The sequence below is a fragment of the Gymnoscopelus microlampas genome (genome assembly GCF_963454915.1).
Source record: "Gymnoscopelus microlampas genome assembly, chromosome: 24".
Taxonomy (NCBI): domain Eukaryota; kingdom Metazoa; phylum Chordata; class Actinopteri; order Myctophiformes; family Myctophidae; genus Gymnoscopelus; species Gymnoscopelus microlampas.
In genome coordinates, this window is record NC_139961.1 from 9,418,488 (window position 1) to 9,436,005 (window position 17,518).

The 17,518-nt window shown below is 43.0% G+C and overlaps 1 protein-coding gene across 3 annotated transcripts in view; it reads right to left on the minus strand.

Moving 5' to 3' along the window:
* LOC311040338 (sodium/potassium-transporting ATPase subunit alpha-1-like) overlaps nucleotides 1–14,375 on the minus strand; it is a 46,041-nt gene extending 31,666 nt beyond the window's left edge. For 2 of the 3 annotated variants that reach the window (XM_084050556.1, XM_084050557.1), the window contains exon 1: nucleotides 14,196–14,374. In XM_084050556.1, coding sequence (XP_083906682.1) covers nucleotides 14,196–14,207 — 12 coding nt within the window. In that variant the 5' untranslated portion in view covers nucleotides 14,208–14,374. Of the gene's footprint in view, nucleotides 1–14,195 lie in introns of all 3 variants that reach the window. The other variant, XM_084050555.1, reaches the window with a different exon arrangement.
* Between the last annotated feature and the right edge of the window lie 3,143 nt (nucleotides 14,376–17,518).

Consider the following 17,518-nt stretch of genomic DNA (forward strand, 5'->3'; position numbering starts at 1 on the left):
TGTTTTTTTCCCCCGCAAATTAACGTCCTACTTGATCATACTACAGTGTCACACACAAGCATCGAAAGTAGCGGATCCGCAAGCTTGTAGATCTGCTACTTTTGACGGTTTGCAATTTGAATCCTGAAAAGTACAGTAACAGTTTTGAAAATATGAGGTTTCCACCCGACAGAGACGATATATACTTCTCCCAATTCAATTCATAAGATTATTGTGCCAGTTTAACCAAATGGCGTACCTATTTTGGGAATGTCATTGTCTCTCATATTTAAACAAAATGTGCACAATTAAAAGTAGCCAAATAGCCCAAGTACATGTTCACAACAACTCCTATATAAGCTTACTTTGTTGTCTGGAGTCCACCAGAGGTCTGTTACTAGGCCCACAACTGTTGTCCTCTAAATCTCCCCACTGACCATATAGCCGATCTTACAAGCTCTCAACAAGGGACAATGGTTTGCCTATCATGACATGCCCAGAACATGATGGGATGCTAGGGTTCATGTAGTTCAAACTCAAACATCTGATTTCAGTAAGTTGTTGCATTGTGTGACATTAGGCATGCAACGATTCACTCAACTCACCATACAAGTCACGATACTGTTGTTCACGATAAACACAAATTTATTTTCCAGACAAATGACCGAAAAATCTTTTTTATTTGTATTTCTCTTACACAAATCTAGCATTTGCTTCTCTTTTACAATACTGTTTTCCCTTAACAATACAGTAGCGAATGACTGAAAACTAATTTTTTTATGAATTCTCTTACAAAGATCCTGTATTGTATTCTTTTTTTGTACGCGCCCTCTGCTGTTTGCATCGCGATACATTTTTTATCAAATCAATTTAAATTGTCACCAGTTTGAATCGATTTTAATCATGCCATTACATGCCCATGTAACAGGGTTATTTTAGTGAAAACATGACACGGTGACACAGAACATTGACATTTTGGTCCATAGATATCGTGACAACAACACTCTTCAAGTCCAGGTTGGAGAAATGCTGGAAACTTAAGCATTTGCCTAGCTAGAGCCAGGTGTAACTAGGCCAGTGGTTCTCAAAGGTTGGGTCCAGGGACCCTCAAGGTATTCCTTTAGGGGGTTCTAAATGGACCCTTACAGATCTGTAACTCTGAGACTGTACGAATTGTTGTGAACATGTCAATGGGCTATTTGGCTACTTTTTTTTTATTGTGCAAATTTGTTTAAATATTTGAGACATTATGGGAGTCTTTGAAATAAAATAAAAAATACAATCAAAACACTGAGCTAGTCTAGGCTAGGCTAACTGTTCTCCATCCTTAGTAGAACTACACTGTTCTCCTTCTCTCTCATGTCAACGGTCAGTGTGACAGACAGACACATCCGCCCTTCCACATTATCTGTCCTGTGTGTGTGTGTGTGTGTGTGTGTGTGTGTGTGTGTGTGTGTGTGTGTGTGTGTGTGTGTGTGTCACACTTCTTATCAGCCGTGTCTGCTGTGATGAATGCCTGTGTAATGAATGTGTGGTGTATGGGAGGCTGCGTCTGCGTGTGTGTGTGTGTGTGTGTGTGTGTGTGTGTGTGTGTGTGTGTGTGTGTGTGTGTGTGTGTGTGTGTGTGTGTGTGTGTGTGTGTGTGTGTGTGTGTGTGTGTGTGTGTGTGTGTGTGTGTGTGGACAGGCAGTAACAGGAGACTGCAACACTAGAAGCCTAAATCAAATAGCAGTTACCTCTCATATATAATTCAACTGGTACAAGGATCAGAGGTGTTCACACATTAACCCAGGAGAGAGAGAGACATATCGACAGACAGCGAGAAGAAGCAGAGAGAGAGAAAGGTGGGTGGGGGAGGGGTGAAAGAAAGAGAGAGAGAGAGAAAGAGAGAACTACATATATTCAGCTCATGTATGCAACTGCAAATTTAGTGGCGGCCATTTCATGTGGGTATTCATTATAAAAATAAATTAACACTTTAACCCTGGCGATAATAACAAGCAAACATTTGCCACAAATGGATGAATATTTGGGAAATAATTGGATGAACGGTCGGCGAAAATGGCCCATCTACAAGCTCACGATGCGACATTTTGTGAGCTTGTAGATCTGTTATTTTGGCTAATTGACATAACACCCTTTTAGTTATGCTGGACACTCCACCACATCAAGGAGAAGGTACATCAGACCTCAGCGATGGTCAGGGCTGGATTTTTTTGGGGGGTGAGAGAGAATCCATGCCCCCCCCCCTCGATCTACAAGCTCACAACTGTATTATGTATTGAGCTTGTAAAATCAGTTTTATTCTGAGTTAGAATGGTAGATAAGCTATTTTAGCCGTTTGCCGTACGACAAAATATAAAGGGCTTAATTGTTTAAGAAAATACCCCCCCCCCCCTTACTTTCCCCGAATACAAGGCAATTGATATATACTGTAAAAATGGCCTCTGACTGACCCCGAAATGCAGAGCAACGTTACTGTCAGAGTACTGAATGAGCCCGTTTCTCTGGAAGACAGTCTACTTACAACCATAGTTAACAGCTATTCTCAACAGGCCTTTCATAAATCATTCAGTTCCCCTGCACCGCTGGATGTTTCACTCCGTTAAAGATTTACACTGGCCAGAGTTCAGTTCTTCACGACCCCTGACGGTTCTGGGGTCAACTCACGTTCTCTTCAGTGATGCACGCAAAGCAGTGGTGGACAGTAGAACTAAGTACCGTACATTTACTTGAGTACTGTAAATAAGTACATTTTTTGGCTTGTAGATCTGCAATTCTTTCACTATGTTGTTTTCTTTTGGGGACATTTTAAACATTACAATACAGCAATGCATTGATATTAAAAATGCACTTCATAATTTGTACTTTTGTATTCACTTGAGTACATACTGACGACGAAAAAGCTTTTAATTTCTCCACAATTATTTTTAACAAGAAGAGTTGTGTAGTGCAGTGGATTTTTCTTTTTAAATGGTGGGGGTGAAGTGACATTTTAAGGGCTTTTAAGACCTTTTTGATACGTTTAGAAAGGAAGAAAGAAAAGAAAAAAAGACGCAAGGCGTTGTGAGCTTGTAGATCTGCTACACGTATCTGTGGAACCGACTAGTCACACTGAATGTATTGCCTCAACTCCTACAATTCCAAGTGCGTGTCAGGGTGGGGGGTCCCCCGTTCCAATATGATAATTTTGGGGGGTCCCCAGTTCGAATATGATTCTTTTGTGGGGCTGCGTTCCGAAAAGGTTGAGAACCACTGGTGTGTTGCACGATCTCTTCAAGAGTGAAATCCTGGAAGCAGACAGACAGCAAGTGGCAGAAGAACCACAATATGAACCGACAGTGAATGGAGGCCAACTGTGATGGTGAGATGAGAGAAACGCTCTCTGCAGCTTCTCCACTTACAGTACACTGTGAAAAAAAACAATCTCTCACTGTAAAAATCATCAGTATTCATTTAACTCTTGAGAGCATACAAATGAAAGCCGTATGGGTCAGTCGAATTTATATTCTGTCAATTCGTCAGAGAAAACCAAATGACATTGTAACTGAGAGAGAGAGAGCGAGAGAGCGAGAGAGAGCGAGCGAGCGAGAGCGAGAGAGAGCGAGAGCGAGAGAGAGCGAGAGCGAGCAACAGAGGGAGAGAGAGGTGGGGAGAGAGAGAACGGAAAAGTATTTGACAGTGCAGGAGAGAAAATGAGAAGAACAGAATTGGTGAGAGAGAGAGACACAGAGAGAGTGAGAGAGAGAGAGACACAGAGAGAGCGAGAGACCGAGCGAGAGAGCTCAGCTAAGATCTAACCCCGACAGTGGGGATCTCATGCTCTTTCTCAACCCCCCTCTTCTCCTTCTCCCCGTCTCTCCATCTCTCCATCCACCCCCCACCTCTCGCTCTCCCGTCTTTCTCTGCTGAGAAAACAAGGTCCTGAGGCCCGAACAAACATCACAAGGAACAGCCGGTCAAGCGGATGCATATTTTAAAGCCCTCTCTCTCCCACACACACACACACACGTATGCACAGTCGTGTGCACTCACACACACACACACACGTGTGCACTCACACACACACGTATGCACAGTCGTGTGCGCACACACACACACACACACACACGCCAGCCTGAATTCCTGTGAATAGTCATTCCTCTTGGTGGCAGATAATACACAAGCTGCCCATTCAACCATGATATCTCACACACACACACACACACACACACACACACACACACACACACACACACACACACACACACACACACACACACACACACACACACACACACACACACACACACACACACACACACACACACACACACACACACACACACACACACACACACACACACACACACACACACACACACACACACGTTTGTATTACTATACTTGAGAGGACATCAAACTATTTTAGGAAGGTAAATTGTGTTTACCCTTTTTTTTTGTCGTTGCCATTTCTACCCTAAGAAAATAGCAGATCTACAAGCTCACAGCAGGCGTGCAATCACCTATAAATCTAACCACGCAACCACCTAACCTCTAAAAGTCTAATACCAAATCCTAGAACCTCAACCTGAATCTTTTCCTAATCATAAGTCTAACTCTATGCCATAGAGTTGTTATGGCATAGAGTTTACATAAATGTATTGTATTCCACAAAGTAACCATTTCGCAAATTCAACTGTACTTGTGGGGACGTTTGGTCCTCACACACACACACGCACACGCACACGCACACGCACACGCACACACACACGCGTTCCCTGGGACTTTGTCCGGTTGCTACCAACGACCATAGCCCCACCTCTTGAGATTATGTGAATGGACGGGGCGGTCACGTGAACCGACCCCTCCTCTCCTCTCCTCTCTCCCATTCCCCTTCTCTCCTTCCTGGCCTCCTCCTCCTCATCCTCCTCTCTCACTCTCTCCATCCCTCTTTTGTTTTCCTTTGCATTGCGTTCATTTCCATCAAAGTGTGTTTAACACTCCTGCCACGTCCTGTAATGAGTTTCAGCTCCATTTGGAACACAAACAAAAGCCGATGGTTTGAATCAATGCCGCCCGTTGTTCAACCGCTTCCTGGGCGCTAGATGCCCGTTCGCTGGCAATGCAGAGGAGAGAAACCCTGGCAAATTAACCTCTTGAGCCCTACAGTAATACTTGTTGTGTACGACAAAGTGGAAATTGCTGATCACATCGCGGAACGTTGTTGTGAGCTTGCAGTTTTGCTACGTTAGCCGCTCGAAACCTTTTGGAACTTTTCTTTGAATAGTTGAATTTTCTTTGTGAGCTTGTAGACATGTTCTTTTTTTTTTTAAATGAATGAAAAGAAAGATGCTAATAATGTTTCACCGACGGCATGGCAAAAATAATGTCCGTCACCACGTTGAAAGTGGTTTTATCACAACTCCACGCGTTGCAAGTCTTGCAAGCACTAAAAATCAGGGCCGGAAAAAAATTAATTATTATTTATTAATTGTTATTAATTGTTAGTTATTATTTTAATATTTTGAAAACATTTGCGTTTACATTTTTGACTTGAAAGTCAGGGATTCTGTACAAAACCCCCAGAATAAAAAGTGACCTGAAACACCCGTCCTGAAATAAAGGTCCACTCGTTGTGATTCAGAACATGCAGTAACAGTTCGTCCAGAAAGTTAATTCATTTTTAATGCGCGTCACATCATTAGGTGGAAGGAAAAGAACAGCCTGGAGTTGGTGAATGCTAGGCTGAATGAATAGACTCCTGAGTCCTGAATGGAAGTCTGCATAAATGAATGAATGAATGAATGAAAGACAGACTGAATGAATGTACCAAGTGCTCTCACTTCCAGGGGACCCAGCGGTACACCCCAAACATGTTGATGGGCACATTGGGCAGAACAAAATGGACTGAACTGCCCCGTTACATGATTCCCATTTTCCATCCAGGGTGAATTAACTTCAGTGGATTTTTAAAAAAACTTCACAATTCACGTGGCACCCGTTTACTTATAGAATTCTAAATCCACTTAATGGGTTACGAAAAATGTCAATTTATTTGCCGTCTTTTGGACTGGAGAGAGGGAACACTGGCTTAAGACAACATGTGTGTCTGTGTTTTTATGTCAAAGGAGTCTATTTCGCTGTGCAAAAAAACAAACACTAATACTGTCCATTTCACTGGTGCAGATTGCATGCAAATGAGATGGATACACTGTAGCCTAATTGTCATTTTAAATGACTGAACAAAACCCTGGTCTGTTGTCATGTTTCGTTGTAACACCAATTTGTTTTTATGGATGGTTACCTTCCCTGGGCGATAAACTGAATGTCATCTGAGCGGGACCAGCAATCGCATCAACTGCTTCCGGGCACAATAACAAATCCCAGTGTTTTCTGCAGAGTGTAGCCCATTGAACATGTTTTGCCCAGCAAAATGAAATGATGTGCTTTGGAATACGATAAAAACAGTAATATATTGTAAGTTAACCCATTTAGACCCGAGGCCGATTCTGAAAACGCCTTCTAAATCCTGACCTAAGTTTTCTGAAAAACGATGTATTCAAAAATTACAACAAATGCATGTTGCTATATACTGTACATGGCAACAAGAACCCCAAAAGGGGTTCCCGTCCTGAAAGGTATAGTTACAAATAGGGGTTCCCACTTCCCGCCCTAAATGGGTTAATATACGTGGATGTACACAAGAATGATGCAGGAGCGTAAGTACCAACAAACTGGTCAGACGTATGGAGAACCGGGATGACAGGAAGCAACGATGGAGGAGGGCTCGTCTGAGGACGACCTAGAGATTTGTCGTCGAAAGGGCTAAAATATGCAAACACACACCAGTATGTTGTCAATGCCGGCGGAGTCTCCGTTAGGCAGCCACCCGGTCATCAAATTATTGCCTCAGAAATGCCACATAAAACAAAAAAGGGCTGTGTGATTGATAGAAAATAAGTAATTTTTGGGGTGAATTACTCCTTTAATATAATCGGACAATTATTGATTTTTGGAGGATCCTATATTACTTTACACTTTTGTGAAGTAGGCTTGGGTGTGTTTTCCGTACATCCATATGTCCGATTCTTCTCATGAACGCAATGAAGCGACACATTTTGAGCTTGTCGATCTGCTGCTTTTGAATTTTGAATTCTGAAAAGTAACAGTTTGGATGAGGTTTCCCACCCGACAGACGATTTATAGTTTAAGGTTAATCTATACTCCTTCGCACAGCTTGCCGAAAAGGGCTCACACAGGGCTACATTCTTCTCCCATGATTCATTGGGGCAGCATTGCCTAATGTCTGACAGTAGCCATGGTTAACCACTTGAACCCCTGCATCCCTATTCTGGGGGGCGGCGACAAAAAACAAAACAAATCCATGAATTCAAGTCTCCATGGGGTGTGTAATCAATAGAAGAAAAGCCATTTTGGGGTGAACTATCCCTTTAATGGGTTCCAGTGGCTACAAGACGTTTCTTATGGATATCTTTCTGATGGATTATGGATTTTTCTTCATGCTTGCATTTTTTCTACATTTTTTCTCCTCGGTTGGGTGGGGCCGACAAGTGAAAAAGACAGAAAGCAACGCCAAAAAAAAAAGGATGATAAAAGAATGAAAAGGGGGGAAAAAAACAGCAACAGTAACATGTGGTTTCCTTGGATGTTGAACGTTGTAGTTTGCCTGAATAACAGGCTGCCAGCGGAAGCTCAAAGACATACGGAGCAACGGAAAGAAAACCACACGGCTGGAGCCGCTCGGCCAAAAGGGGACGGAGAGAGAGAGAGAGAGAGGGAGGGAGGGAGGGAGAGAGTGAGAGAGTGAGGGAGAGAGTGAGGGAGAGAGCGAGAGCGACGGAGAGAAAGTGAGGGGGAGAGAGAGAGAGAGAGAGAGAGAGAGAGAGAGAGAGATGTGTGTAATCCTGCACTGTCCACACCAAGTGATCTCAGTACATTGAAATACTGTACAGTTACAGTCCATACAAACAGAGCAACTACCTTTAAATACACAAAACATTGGAATATTGCTGCCATTTGCTTCAAAAGTTTATCCCAAGCTAACCTTTCCCGCATGGACGTATAACTATTTCTGACAGCAAATGCACAATTTGTGAGAGAGAGAGAGAGAGAGACCGAGAGAAAGGAAGATATAATTAAAGAAAGAGAAACGCAAGCGAGCGATAGCATAAATAAGAGATCAGTATGCTTAATTTATACCTTTTTGCGCGCCAGAGAGAAGCAAGCAGATCTATAAAGCTCACGACGAGTTGCGCTGCGACGCGTCGTGAGCTTGTAGATCTGCCACACTTCGGGGGTTCACAAAGTGGGCTTCGAAGGTGTGTGGAGAGAGAGAGAGAGAGAGAGAGAGAGAGAGACTTAAAAATTCAAAAGGAAGAAATAATGCGAGTCGATGGGTGGTTGGAGACCACATATCAGCGAGAGGGGGAGAGGCATGAGCGACAGAGTGTGAAGAGAGAGAGAGAGAGAGAGAGAGAGGTGGGGGGCACGGCATGTTCTCTGTCACAGTGATTGGTATGGGGGTGGGGTGGAGGGGGGGGGCTGGGGGTGCAATGTGACAAAAGGCCTGGCTAACGCACAGTGACTGCCAGTGCAGGAAGAATGTTCAATACTCAGAATGAGAGAGAGAGAGGGAGAGAGAGAGAGAAAGAGAGAGAGAAAGAGAGAGGTGGGGGTAGAATAGAAAAGCAGAGAGGCTCATTTTATGCTTCCTCACATGAGCCAAGGCGCTAACTGAAAAAAAAAAGGGCCACAACGGCCTCGTATAAGCATAAATTATGTTGAGGAGACAGACTATAGAGGGACGGAAAAAAAGGAGAATGAGAGAGAGAGAGAAAGAGAGAGTGAAATGAATAGATGGATGGATGGGGGAGAGCGGTAGATCGACAGAGAGAGAAACCCACCCACCCCGTCCCAGGGGAGCCTGTGGAGGTGGGTGGGGTGTGGGGGGGTGTTCCTCAAACCTGCTTTAGGTGGAGCAACAGGGTGGGGAACCTATCCAGAGAGGAGAGGAGGGAGGAATCGAGGACAACGCGAAGGGGTGGGCGGTCCGAGGAAGAAGAGAGGAGATGAGGAAAGAGGTGGCGAGAGGGAGGGAGAGGAAACGAGATGGGATTTTATGCAGCGTGAAAAAAAAGATAATGCCCCCCCCCCCCCCCCCCCCCCCAACGAATTCCCAATCTCTCAGCCAAGTTTAATGGAGCGTTGCCGACATGCATTCAAACACATTCTCCCTCGTCCCATTTCCCACGTGGACCGACCGCTGAGAGGAACACTTCCTGTTCCACAATGGGGAGGGGGGGGTAACAAGAGAATAGCCCGTTGATTTCTACAGCGCTCCTAAGTTAACCCATTCAATCCGCGAACGCATCTGTGTCATTTTAAGATGTCTTTGGGCTATTCAAAAATAGCAGATCTACAAGCTCATAGCTCGGCATCGAGTGCCGCTATGAGCTTGTATATCTGCTGTTTTTAAAGCAAAAATTTTTAACTCAAATCTTTGCTTCTGGTGATTCTACAAATGTCTTCTAAATCCTAACAGTTTTTTGAAAAAAAACGTACGTGATGTTATAATATCAAACTTTTTTCATGTCAAGGACCCCCAAAATTATATGTATTTTGGTGGCGGACCCCCATCTCAAACTATGTTGTTCCAGGGACCCACCGGAAGCAAAGATTTGAGTTTAAAATGTTCATATTGCTCTAAAAATATTCATATTCAAAGATGTGCACAACTTTTTCAAAAATAGCAGATCTACAAGCTCGTATCGCGGCACTCGGTGCCGCACTATGAGCTTGTAGATCTGCTATTTTTGAATAGCCAAAGTATAGAATAATGGTTTAAGTGGTTAACCAGATGCGTTCCCGGTTTTAAGGGGTTAATCAGCCTTCTGTAGTCAAACAGGGCTCAGGGTTTCTACTCACTAGACGACTGTAGCATCCTGTGAGAGGCAGAGTAGAAAACACTGGGTTTCCATTATTCACTTTGGAGCGCCATTCTAAAGTGCACATAATAACCCCCCCTCTCTCCTTTCCTCACATCTATACCTCATCTCTCATCTCCTTTCCTCACATCTACCCTCATCTCCTCTCACTAGGGTTGGGATTCGGAGGAACAGGAGGAACCAGATCCAACACTGGAACCAGGTTTTATCTCTACACTGTCAGAGGCTGGAGTGTGGACTTCACGTCTGCTATACTATTAAAATACCGGTGGTTCTCAAGCTTTAAAATTCCAAAAGGACCACCATAACTCTGAGAGTGTACAAATGGAACCAAATGGACCCGTTTACGGGTCCATTTGGTTCCATTTGTACACTCTCGGAGTTACAGACCCTTTATTGGCCCATTTGGAACCCCCTATAAGAATGGTTAAACCTCCTCTCCTCACATCTAAACTCTTCTCCTCCTCCTCTCTCTAAGTAGACGGGCGGTGGCGATGCGGCAACGGGTGCCTACCCTACCGTTTAGTGTCAGAACCCCCCCCCCCCCCCTTCTTGTCTCAAGGCCCCACCCCCTAACCATCCCTCTCCTCACTCTCTTTCCAACCATCACCCACTCTTACCTCTCTCTCCATCTCTCGCTCTCCATCTCTCTCGCTCTCTATCTGCTCGCTCTATTGTTTTGCATATTTCTTGTGTCCGTGTGTCAGTGGGAGGTTTGGGAATGATGATGAACCACTTTCCAACCTGGCGTCCGTTTTGGGCATTTCATTAAGAGGCAGAAATCGTTTAAAACTTTGCAAAAGGTGACTGTGAGCTTGTAGATACCTGACATGTACAGTATGTATGTATGTAGGCATGTAAGGATTTATCCTAAATCTATTCAAATCGATTCAAACAGCAGGAGAAAAAAAAGATATAAAAGAAGATACAGGGTCTTTGTAAGAGAATTGATATTAAAAAAAGTTTATAGTAATTTACTACTGTATTTAAAAGAGGATAAGAAAAAACACAGTATTGTAAAAAGAAAATACATTAAAAAATACTGGATTTGTGTAAGAGAAATAATAAAAACAAAAGATTCATTTGTCTGGAAACTAATTTTGTGTTTAAAAAAATCAAGAAAAATCGTATCATGAACCTAGTATCGTGATTTCGAATCGTTGAGTGAGTTGAGTGAATGGCTACATGCCTAGTATGTAAGTCACCACACACACACGCACGCATTTGGCCCCCTCGCTGTTCCACACCCACTGATTAACATGCCCTCTCCACCGCTGTCTGTCTGTCATGTATCCATCCATTACAATCACTATTAGGGCGTTTAGCAGACGCTCTCTATCCAGAGCCACCTACAATAAGCAAGTTAATCACAGGCATGGAATGCAGTGAGACAAGTGTGTACTAAGTGGCTCAGGAAACAATGGGATCCATCCCAGGTAAACGACCAAGAACCTGGATCACATCAGAATGAAGTGTGTAGCAGCTCACCACCACAACAACAACACAGGAGATAGAGACAGACAGAGAGAGAGAGAGAGAGAGAGAGAGACAGGCGGAGAACAGGAGATGGGGGCTGGGCTCACCACATATGGAAGAGAGGGGAGGGGGAGAGAGAGAGGGGGGGGGGGGGGAGAGTGAGAGACTGAGGTTGAGGAAGAAAAATGAGACTGAATGAGCAATTCTCTCTCTCCATCCATCCATCCCTCGCTCCCAGGCAGAATGTACTATCTATCTATCTATCTATCTATCTATCTATCTATCTATCTATCTATCCAGGGTGTGCGCAGCATGCATGCAGGGTGTGGCCCCCACCTCCTACTCCACAGTTAAATAATATTATGACACTCACACACAATCCTTACACACATTATCTCAATTTATCTGGGAATGATCTGATAAGATAACTGCCATCTGGGCAGGGATGGGGAACATAAATAAAGTGGCAGCCCTGTTCTTCTGACATGCCAGGCTTTCAATAATTAAGTCAAATTATTATTTTCCATGAACATTTTTTCAAATGCCGGCGGTGGGTGAAAATAAATCATATGAATGGAATATTTTTGGGGGCGAGAGAGAGAGAAAGTCAAACATAAAAGATTTAGTTAATTAAGCGCAAGAACTCCTGCAAAGCCGTGGGATCTCATGCAGGTTTTTCTCTGCAGGGATTCAGTGCATGCATGGTGTGTTATTATGCATTGTGTGTGTGTGTGTGTGTGTGTGTGTGTGTGTGTGTGTGTGTGTGTGTGTGTGTGTGTGTGTGTGTGTGTGTGTGTGTGTGTGTGTGTGTGTGTGTGTGTGTGTGTGGGGAAGAGGGGGTGTAATCAATAAACACACGCACTCCAAATCCACCTCCGTTTTTAAAGACTAAAATCCCCATTTTAAAGTAGAATTACCAACAAAAAAAACTATAAGAAATGCAAGATCAACAGTCCTCTCTTCTCCAGCCTGTGAGTATCATTAAACCTCTAAAATAGCCTGGAAATGGTTACAATGTGTGCTTTTTATTCTATTCTTGCAAGAAGAGGAAAGGTACACACACACACACACACACACACACACACACACACACACACACACACACACACACACACACACACACACACACACACACACACACACACACACACACACACACACACACACACACACACACACACACACACACACTCCATCAGAGCAACAATGTTGCCAAAGACAAGCCCTTAAAAGAACCGATCGAAGTCTTTCTTTACCTGCGTGTCAAAGAGAGCGAGTCTGGATCCTCTTTTTGGACCCAAAGTCTTTGGTCCAAAAGGAGGATCCAGAACCGCTTTGAGTTGGAGGAACACAGATCATTCATAGCCATTGTTGCCAGATGTTGTGAGAGATACAAATTAATTTGGGGGTCCTTGACTTGAAAATGTTTGAGTTTAAAACATTTAGGAAGCAAGCCTAAATAAACAACTTACACTTTAGAAACAATTAAGCCACAAAAAAAAAACACAACCACCAATATTTACAACAAGCCACCTCACAGAAAAATAAGCCCAAAGTCGCTTATAATAAGCGGACGTGGCAACACTGTTCACACTAGCTGAAACGGATCTCCAAAAGAGACTCGAGGGAGGCTGATGTGAAAGCATCTGGACTCTGTTATGTAACACCATGCAACTGTACAACATGTTGAGGCTGTCTGCTACCATCTAGCCTTTCATTAATATATAATCATATTTGATTGAGTCTGACTTTTACTTTCATAGATAAGATATGCAGTCAGTGGTGTAAAGTAATTAAGAACATATACTCAAGTACTGTACTTAAGCACAATTTTGAGGGTTTTTTTGTTTTACTTTACTGGAGTATTTCCAAATGTCAATACTTCTACTCCACTGCTTCTCAGAGGCAAATATTGCACTTTTGCTCCACTACAATTATTTGAAAACTTTAGTTACTTTGTACATTTTTATTATTATTACAAAACATACTTCCTACTAACCACTACATTTTGGCCATTTGAAAATAGCAGATCTACAAGCTCACAATGCACGCATTGTGAGCTTGTAGATCTGCTATTTTCAAAAGATCTATATACATTTCATACATTTGCAAACTTGTGAAATGGGACATTCTGCATAAGGAGTACTTTTACTTTTGGTACGGAAATGTACTTCAGGTACATTTTGATACCAAAACTTTTGTACTTGATTTTTTATTTTTTTATTATGGACTTTTACAATGTACATTTTTACATAACACGATACTTTTACTTAAAGTTAAAAAAAATGAGTAATCTTTCCACCACTGAAGGTATGCAAATGTCAGAATCGATCAAATACATCTATGACATATACATCTATACCATCATCCAAGGCTAATGTTTATTGTAGGGTTTTGTTGCACAACACTGCGGAATGAGACTTTATTTATATTCAAACAAGTGGTTGTTGTTTTAAATGGATCTATGAGGAGGATGATGAGGATGAGGAGGGTCACATGGTTCAGGGTTGATCATCAAACTCCCAAAAAAAGAAGAAAACACTCCTTGCAAAGCAGAAAGTTCTGCCATCATTTCACCTTTGTCTTTTTAAACTCCAGTGTCAGAGATCTGATGCACCACTTGTTTGAATAAAGAAAAAAAAAAGTCTCATTCCGCAGTGTTTTTGCATCAAACCCCTAAACACAACATCATGGCCATGATGCCACAGGCTGTCTGTTAAAAGTACTACATTTTTAAGACACAAACAAGTAAAAAAAAAAAAAAAAATAGAAGAAAAAAACAATAATACTCACTCCTCTTCCCATGTTGCTGTGGGTTCAGGGTCTGGTTCAGCCCTGTTTAAAGTAGAAAAATCGTAGAAAAAAATGTTTTAAAAAGATAAACCCCTTCTCTTGGATGTCGTGGAACCCCCACCTCTCTCTCTCTCTCTCTATCTGTCTCTCTGTTCTTTCTTCCTGTGTGTTTGTAACGTGTTGTTAAACACACACACAGACACACACATGGACTCACGCATCAGGCTGGCCGCCGTGCAGCTCTCACTACTTATACACGGCGTTCCTTCCATTGTGACGTCAGCGCCGTTTGCCATGGTTACTCCACGGAGGGGGCGTGGCGTTGAGCTTTTTTTCTTCTGATTTTCTTTTTCTTTTTTTTCCTCTCTCTCTCTCTCTCTCTCTCTCTCTCTCTCTCTCTCTCTCTCTCTCTCTCTCTCTCTCTCTCTTTCTCTCTTTCTCCCTCTCTCCCTCTTTCCCTCTCCCCCTCCTCTCTCTCTGTCCCCCTCCCCCCCCCTCTCTCTCTCTCTCTCTCTCTCTCTCTCTCTCTCTCTCTCTCCCTCTCTCTTTCTCCCTCTCTCCCCCCTCCTCCCTCTCTCACTCTGCCCCCCTCTCTCTCTCTGTATCCCCCTCTGTCTCCCCCCTCTCTTCTCTCTCTCTCTCTCTCTCTCTCTCTCTCTCTCTCTCTCTCTCTCTCCCTGTCTCCCTCTCTCCCCCTCAGTCTGTGTCTCTGTCTGTCTCTCTCTCTCTCTGTCTCTCTCTCTCTCTCTCTCTCTCTCTCTCTCTCTCTCTCTCTCTCTTTCTCCCTATGAAGGCACACAGTGTACATTGATGCCTTCCACTGTCACTCTTTAGGCACTTTGGTCACATGCATGTGCCTTTATAATGTCAACTGAAAAGACTAGGTTCTGACCATTAGGCTACTTTTTCAATTAATCGAATAGCCTAATAGAGAAGAGCATTTTTTAAATGTATTCTTTTAGTTTTTAATATCAATAAATCGACCTTAACATTGTAACAGATTTCTATAACATGCAACGTGTTGCATGATATTGCATTGCATTGTGAGCTTGTAGATGGGCTATTTTCTGTATTACTTTTTAAATCAATTAAGCATTTATTGTCCCTGACAAATCTGTCTAAACATGTTGGCATGTTAAACCTTTCCTGAACAGTTTTTTAGATTTTACGTTCTCTCCTCCAGATTTTTCCTCCTGTTTTTTTTCTCTCCAAGGTGCAGTAAAAGTAAAAGATATGAAAAATGACTGTAGAGTTGAATTTGTATGTCTTCAAATGGCTTGATGAATTGAATACACAGGACCACAATGGAAACAAGCCCTCAGGGCTTTTCACCATTGTATAATCGTACCACTGTACTATTTGCAAACTGTTCATATTCAATCAATGTTTAGGTAGAGGACGTGCCTTGAAAAACGTGTAAGGCCAAAGTGAACCTTATGCAAAGCACTGCCTGTGGTGCGTGTGCGTGTGCGTGTGTGTGTGTGCGTGTGTGTGTGTGTGTGTGTGTGTGTGTGTGTGTGTGTGTGTGTGTGTGTGGCTCTGCAGCCCCCCTGCTGTTGTGACTTTCTCTCTACTGGGACAGAAAAACACACATGTTTTGGGGACAGTTTTCAGGGTTGTTGTGCATCATGTCTGCATAATGATGACAGTCTGGTGAAACACTTTACCCGAGGAGGCTTTTTATAAACCTGCTAAAGCCTACTCGCTCTACTCTACTCTATTCACCAAAAAAAAAAGAGTTGAAGAGAGGCTTCTGTGGCGCCTGTGTGTGTGTGTGTGTGTGTGTGTGTGTGTGTGTGTGTGTGTGTGTGTGTGTGTGTGTGTGTGTGTGTGTGTGTGTGTGTGTGTGTGTGTGTGTGTGTGTGTGTGTGTGTGTGTGTGTGTATTGACCTATAGACCCTATTTGGGGACAGAATTGCACCCAAGATATTAATTAATTAATTAATTAATTAATTAATGAATGCATGAATGAATGAATGAAAGCATGAATGAATGAATGAAGTCAATGTGATTTCCCTCCCTCTAAGTTTGCCAAGTAGTCTAAATGTACGCGTGTGCGAGCGTGCATGAGAGACACTGTTTAGCACATCATTATCAGTGCAGGTAGTCTCTCTCTCTCTCTCTCTCTCTCTCTCTCTCTCTCTCTCTCTCTCTCTCTCTCTCTCTCTCTCTCTCTCTCTCTCTCTCTCTCTCTCTCATATATCCCATCTCTTGTCTTTACAGTAAGGAAGGCCTATACATTAGTATCTATGCACAGATTGTGTCTGTTTAACGCCTTCTTTGTGTCTCAAGCATAATATCCAAGCACAGCCTCAAAATGACACTCTATAGGGCATCATAAACAGTCAACACCTCAGTGTCAATTTAACTCTGGGAGTGTTACAAATGTAACCAAATGGACCCAGTTTCCATTTCCCTTTGGTTACATTTGTACACTCTCAGAGTCACTGAATGGATACATTTACACCAAGATCTTTCAAGTCAGTGTCACTCACAATGCCCTCTCCTCCTGTGCTCCAAAACCATGTGAGCATTTTACATGTCACACATTTAGCCAGTCCATCAATCCTCCCAGATCTGATCCATCGATTGTTGCGTAGCTGCAGCCATACATTTTTAATCATTTGATTGGCACTCTTATCCTAGATTAACACGCAGTTTGGTGGATGTGTTATTATGGGATTAGCGTATGTCTGTTATCAAGGTCTCTGACTGCACAATGACCCATCAGATGAAGCTTTGACCTGAGCTCACAGCTCACAGACACAGGAGCAGTGAGCAGCTAAACTCTGTGAGCACCTCAATGTCAAATTGGCTATTCTTTTCCAAAATGTAAAAAAAAAATATATACATATGGTCTGAAGTAGTATAGCTGCTGCTTACATTTTTGAATATGCACAGTAAATCATTATCACAGCCAATCTGTATGAAGCTTATACCCACAAACTGAAGCTCATAGTCATAACTGCAATGTCTCCCCTGGCCAAGTCGGGAATGTATCTTGGATCTGAGAGCGGTAGAACTGTCAAATGTGGCCTGGACTGCTGGCGTAGCGGTCCGGGCACCTAGGCTACAATGTAGCCTGACAGGCTAGCACGTTGCGGGTTCGAGTCCCGGCCTTTGCTGCGTGTCTCTCCCCATCTCTCTCTCTCTCCCCATTTCCTGTCAGCCTACTTATCCTATCAATAATAAAGGCATAAAAAGTCCAAAAATAAATCTTAAAGAAATGTCAAATGTGGTCTCTCAAATCCCATGTGGGACATAAAAGTTAGCCTATGGATTGCAGCTTTAAATGGACGAGGGAACCAACAAGAATGTAATCA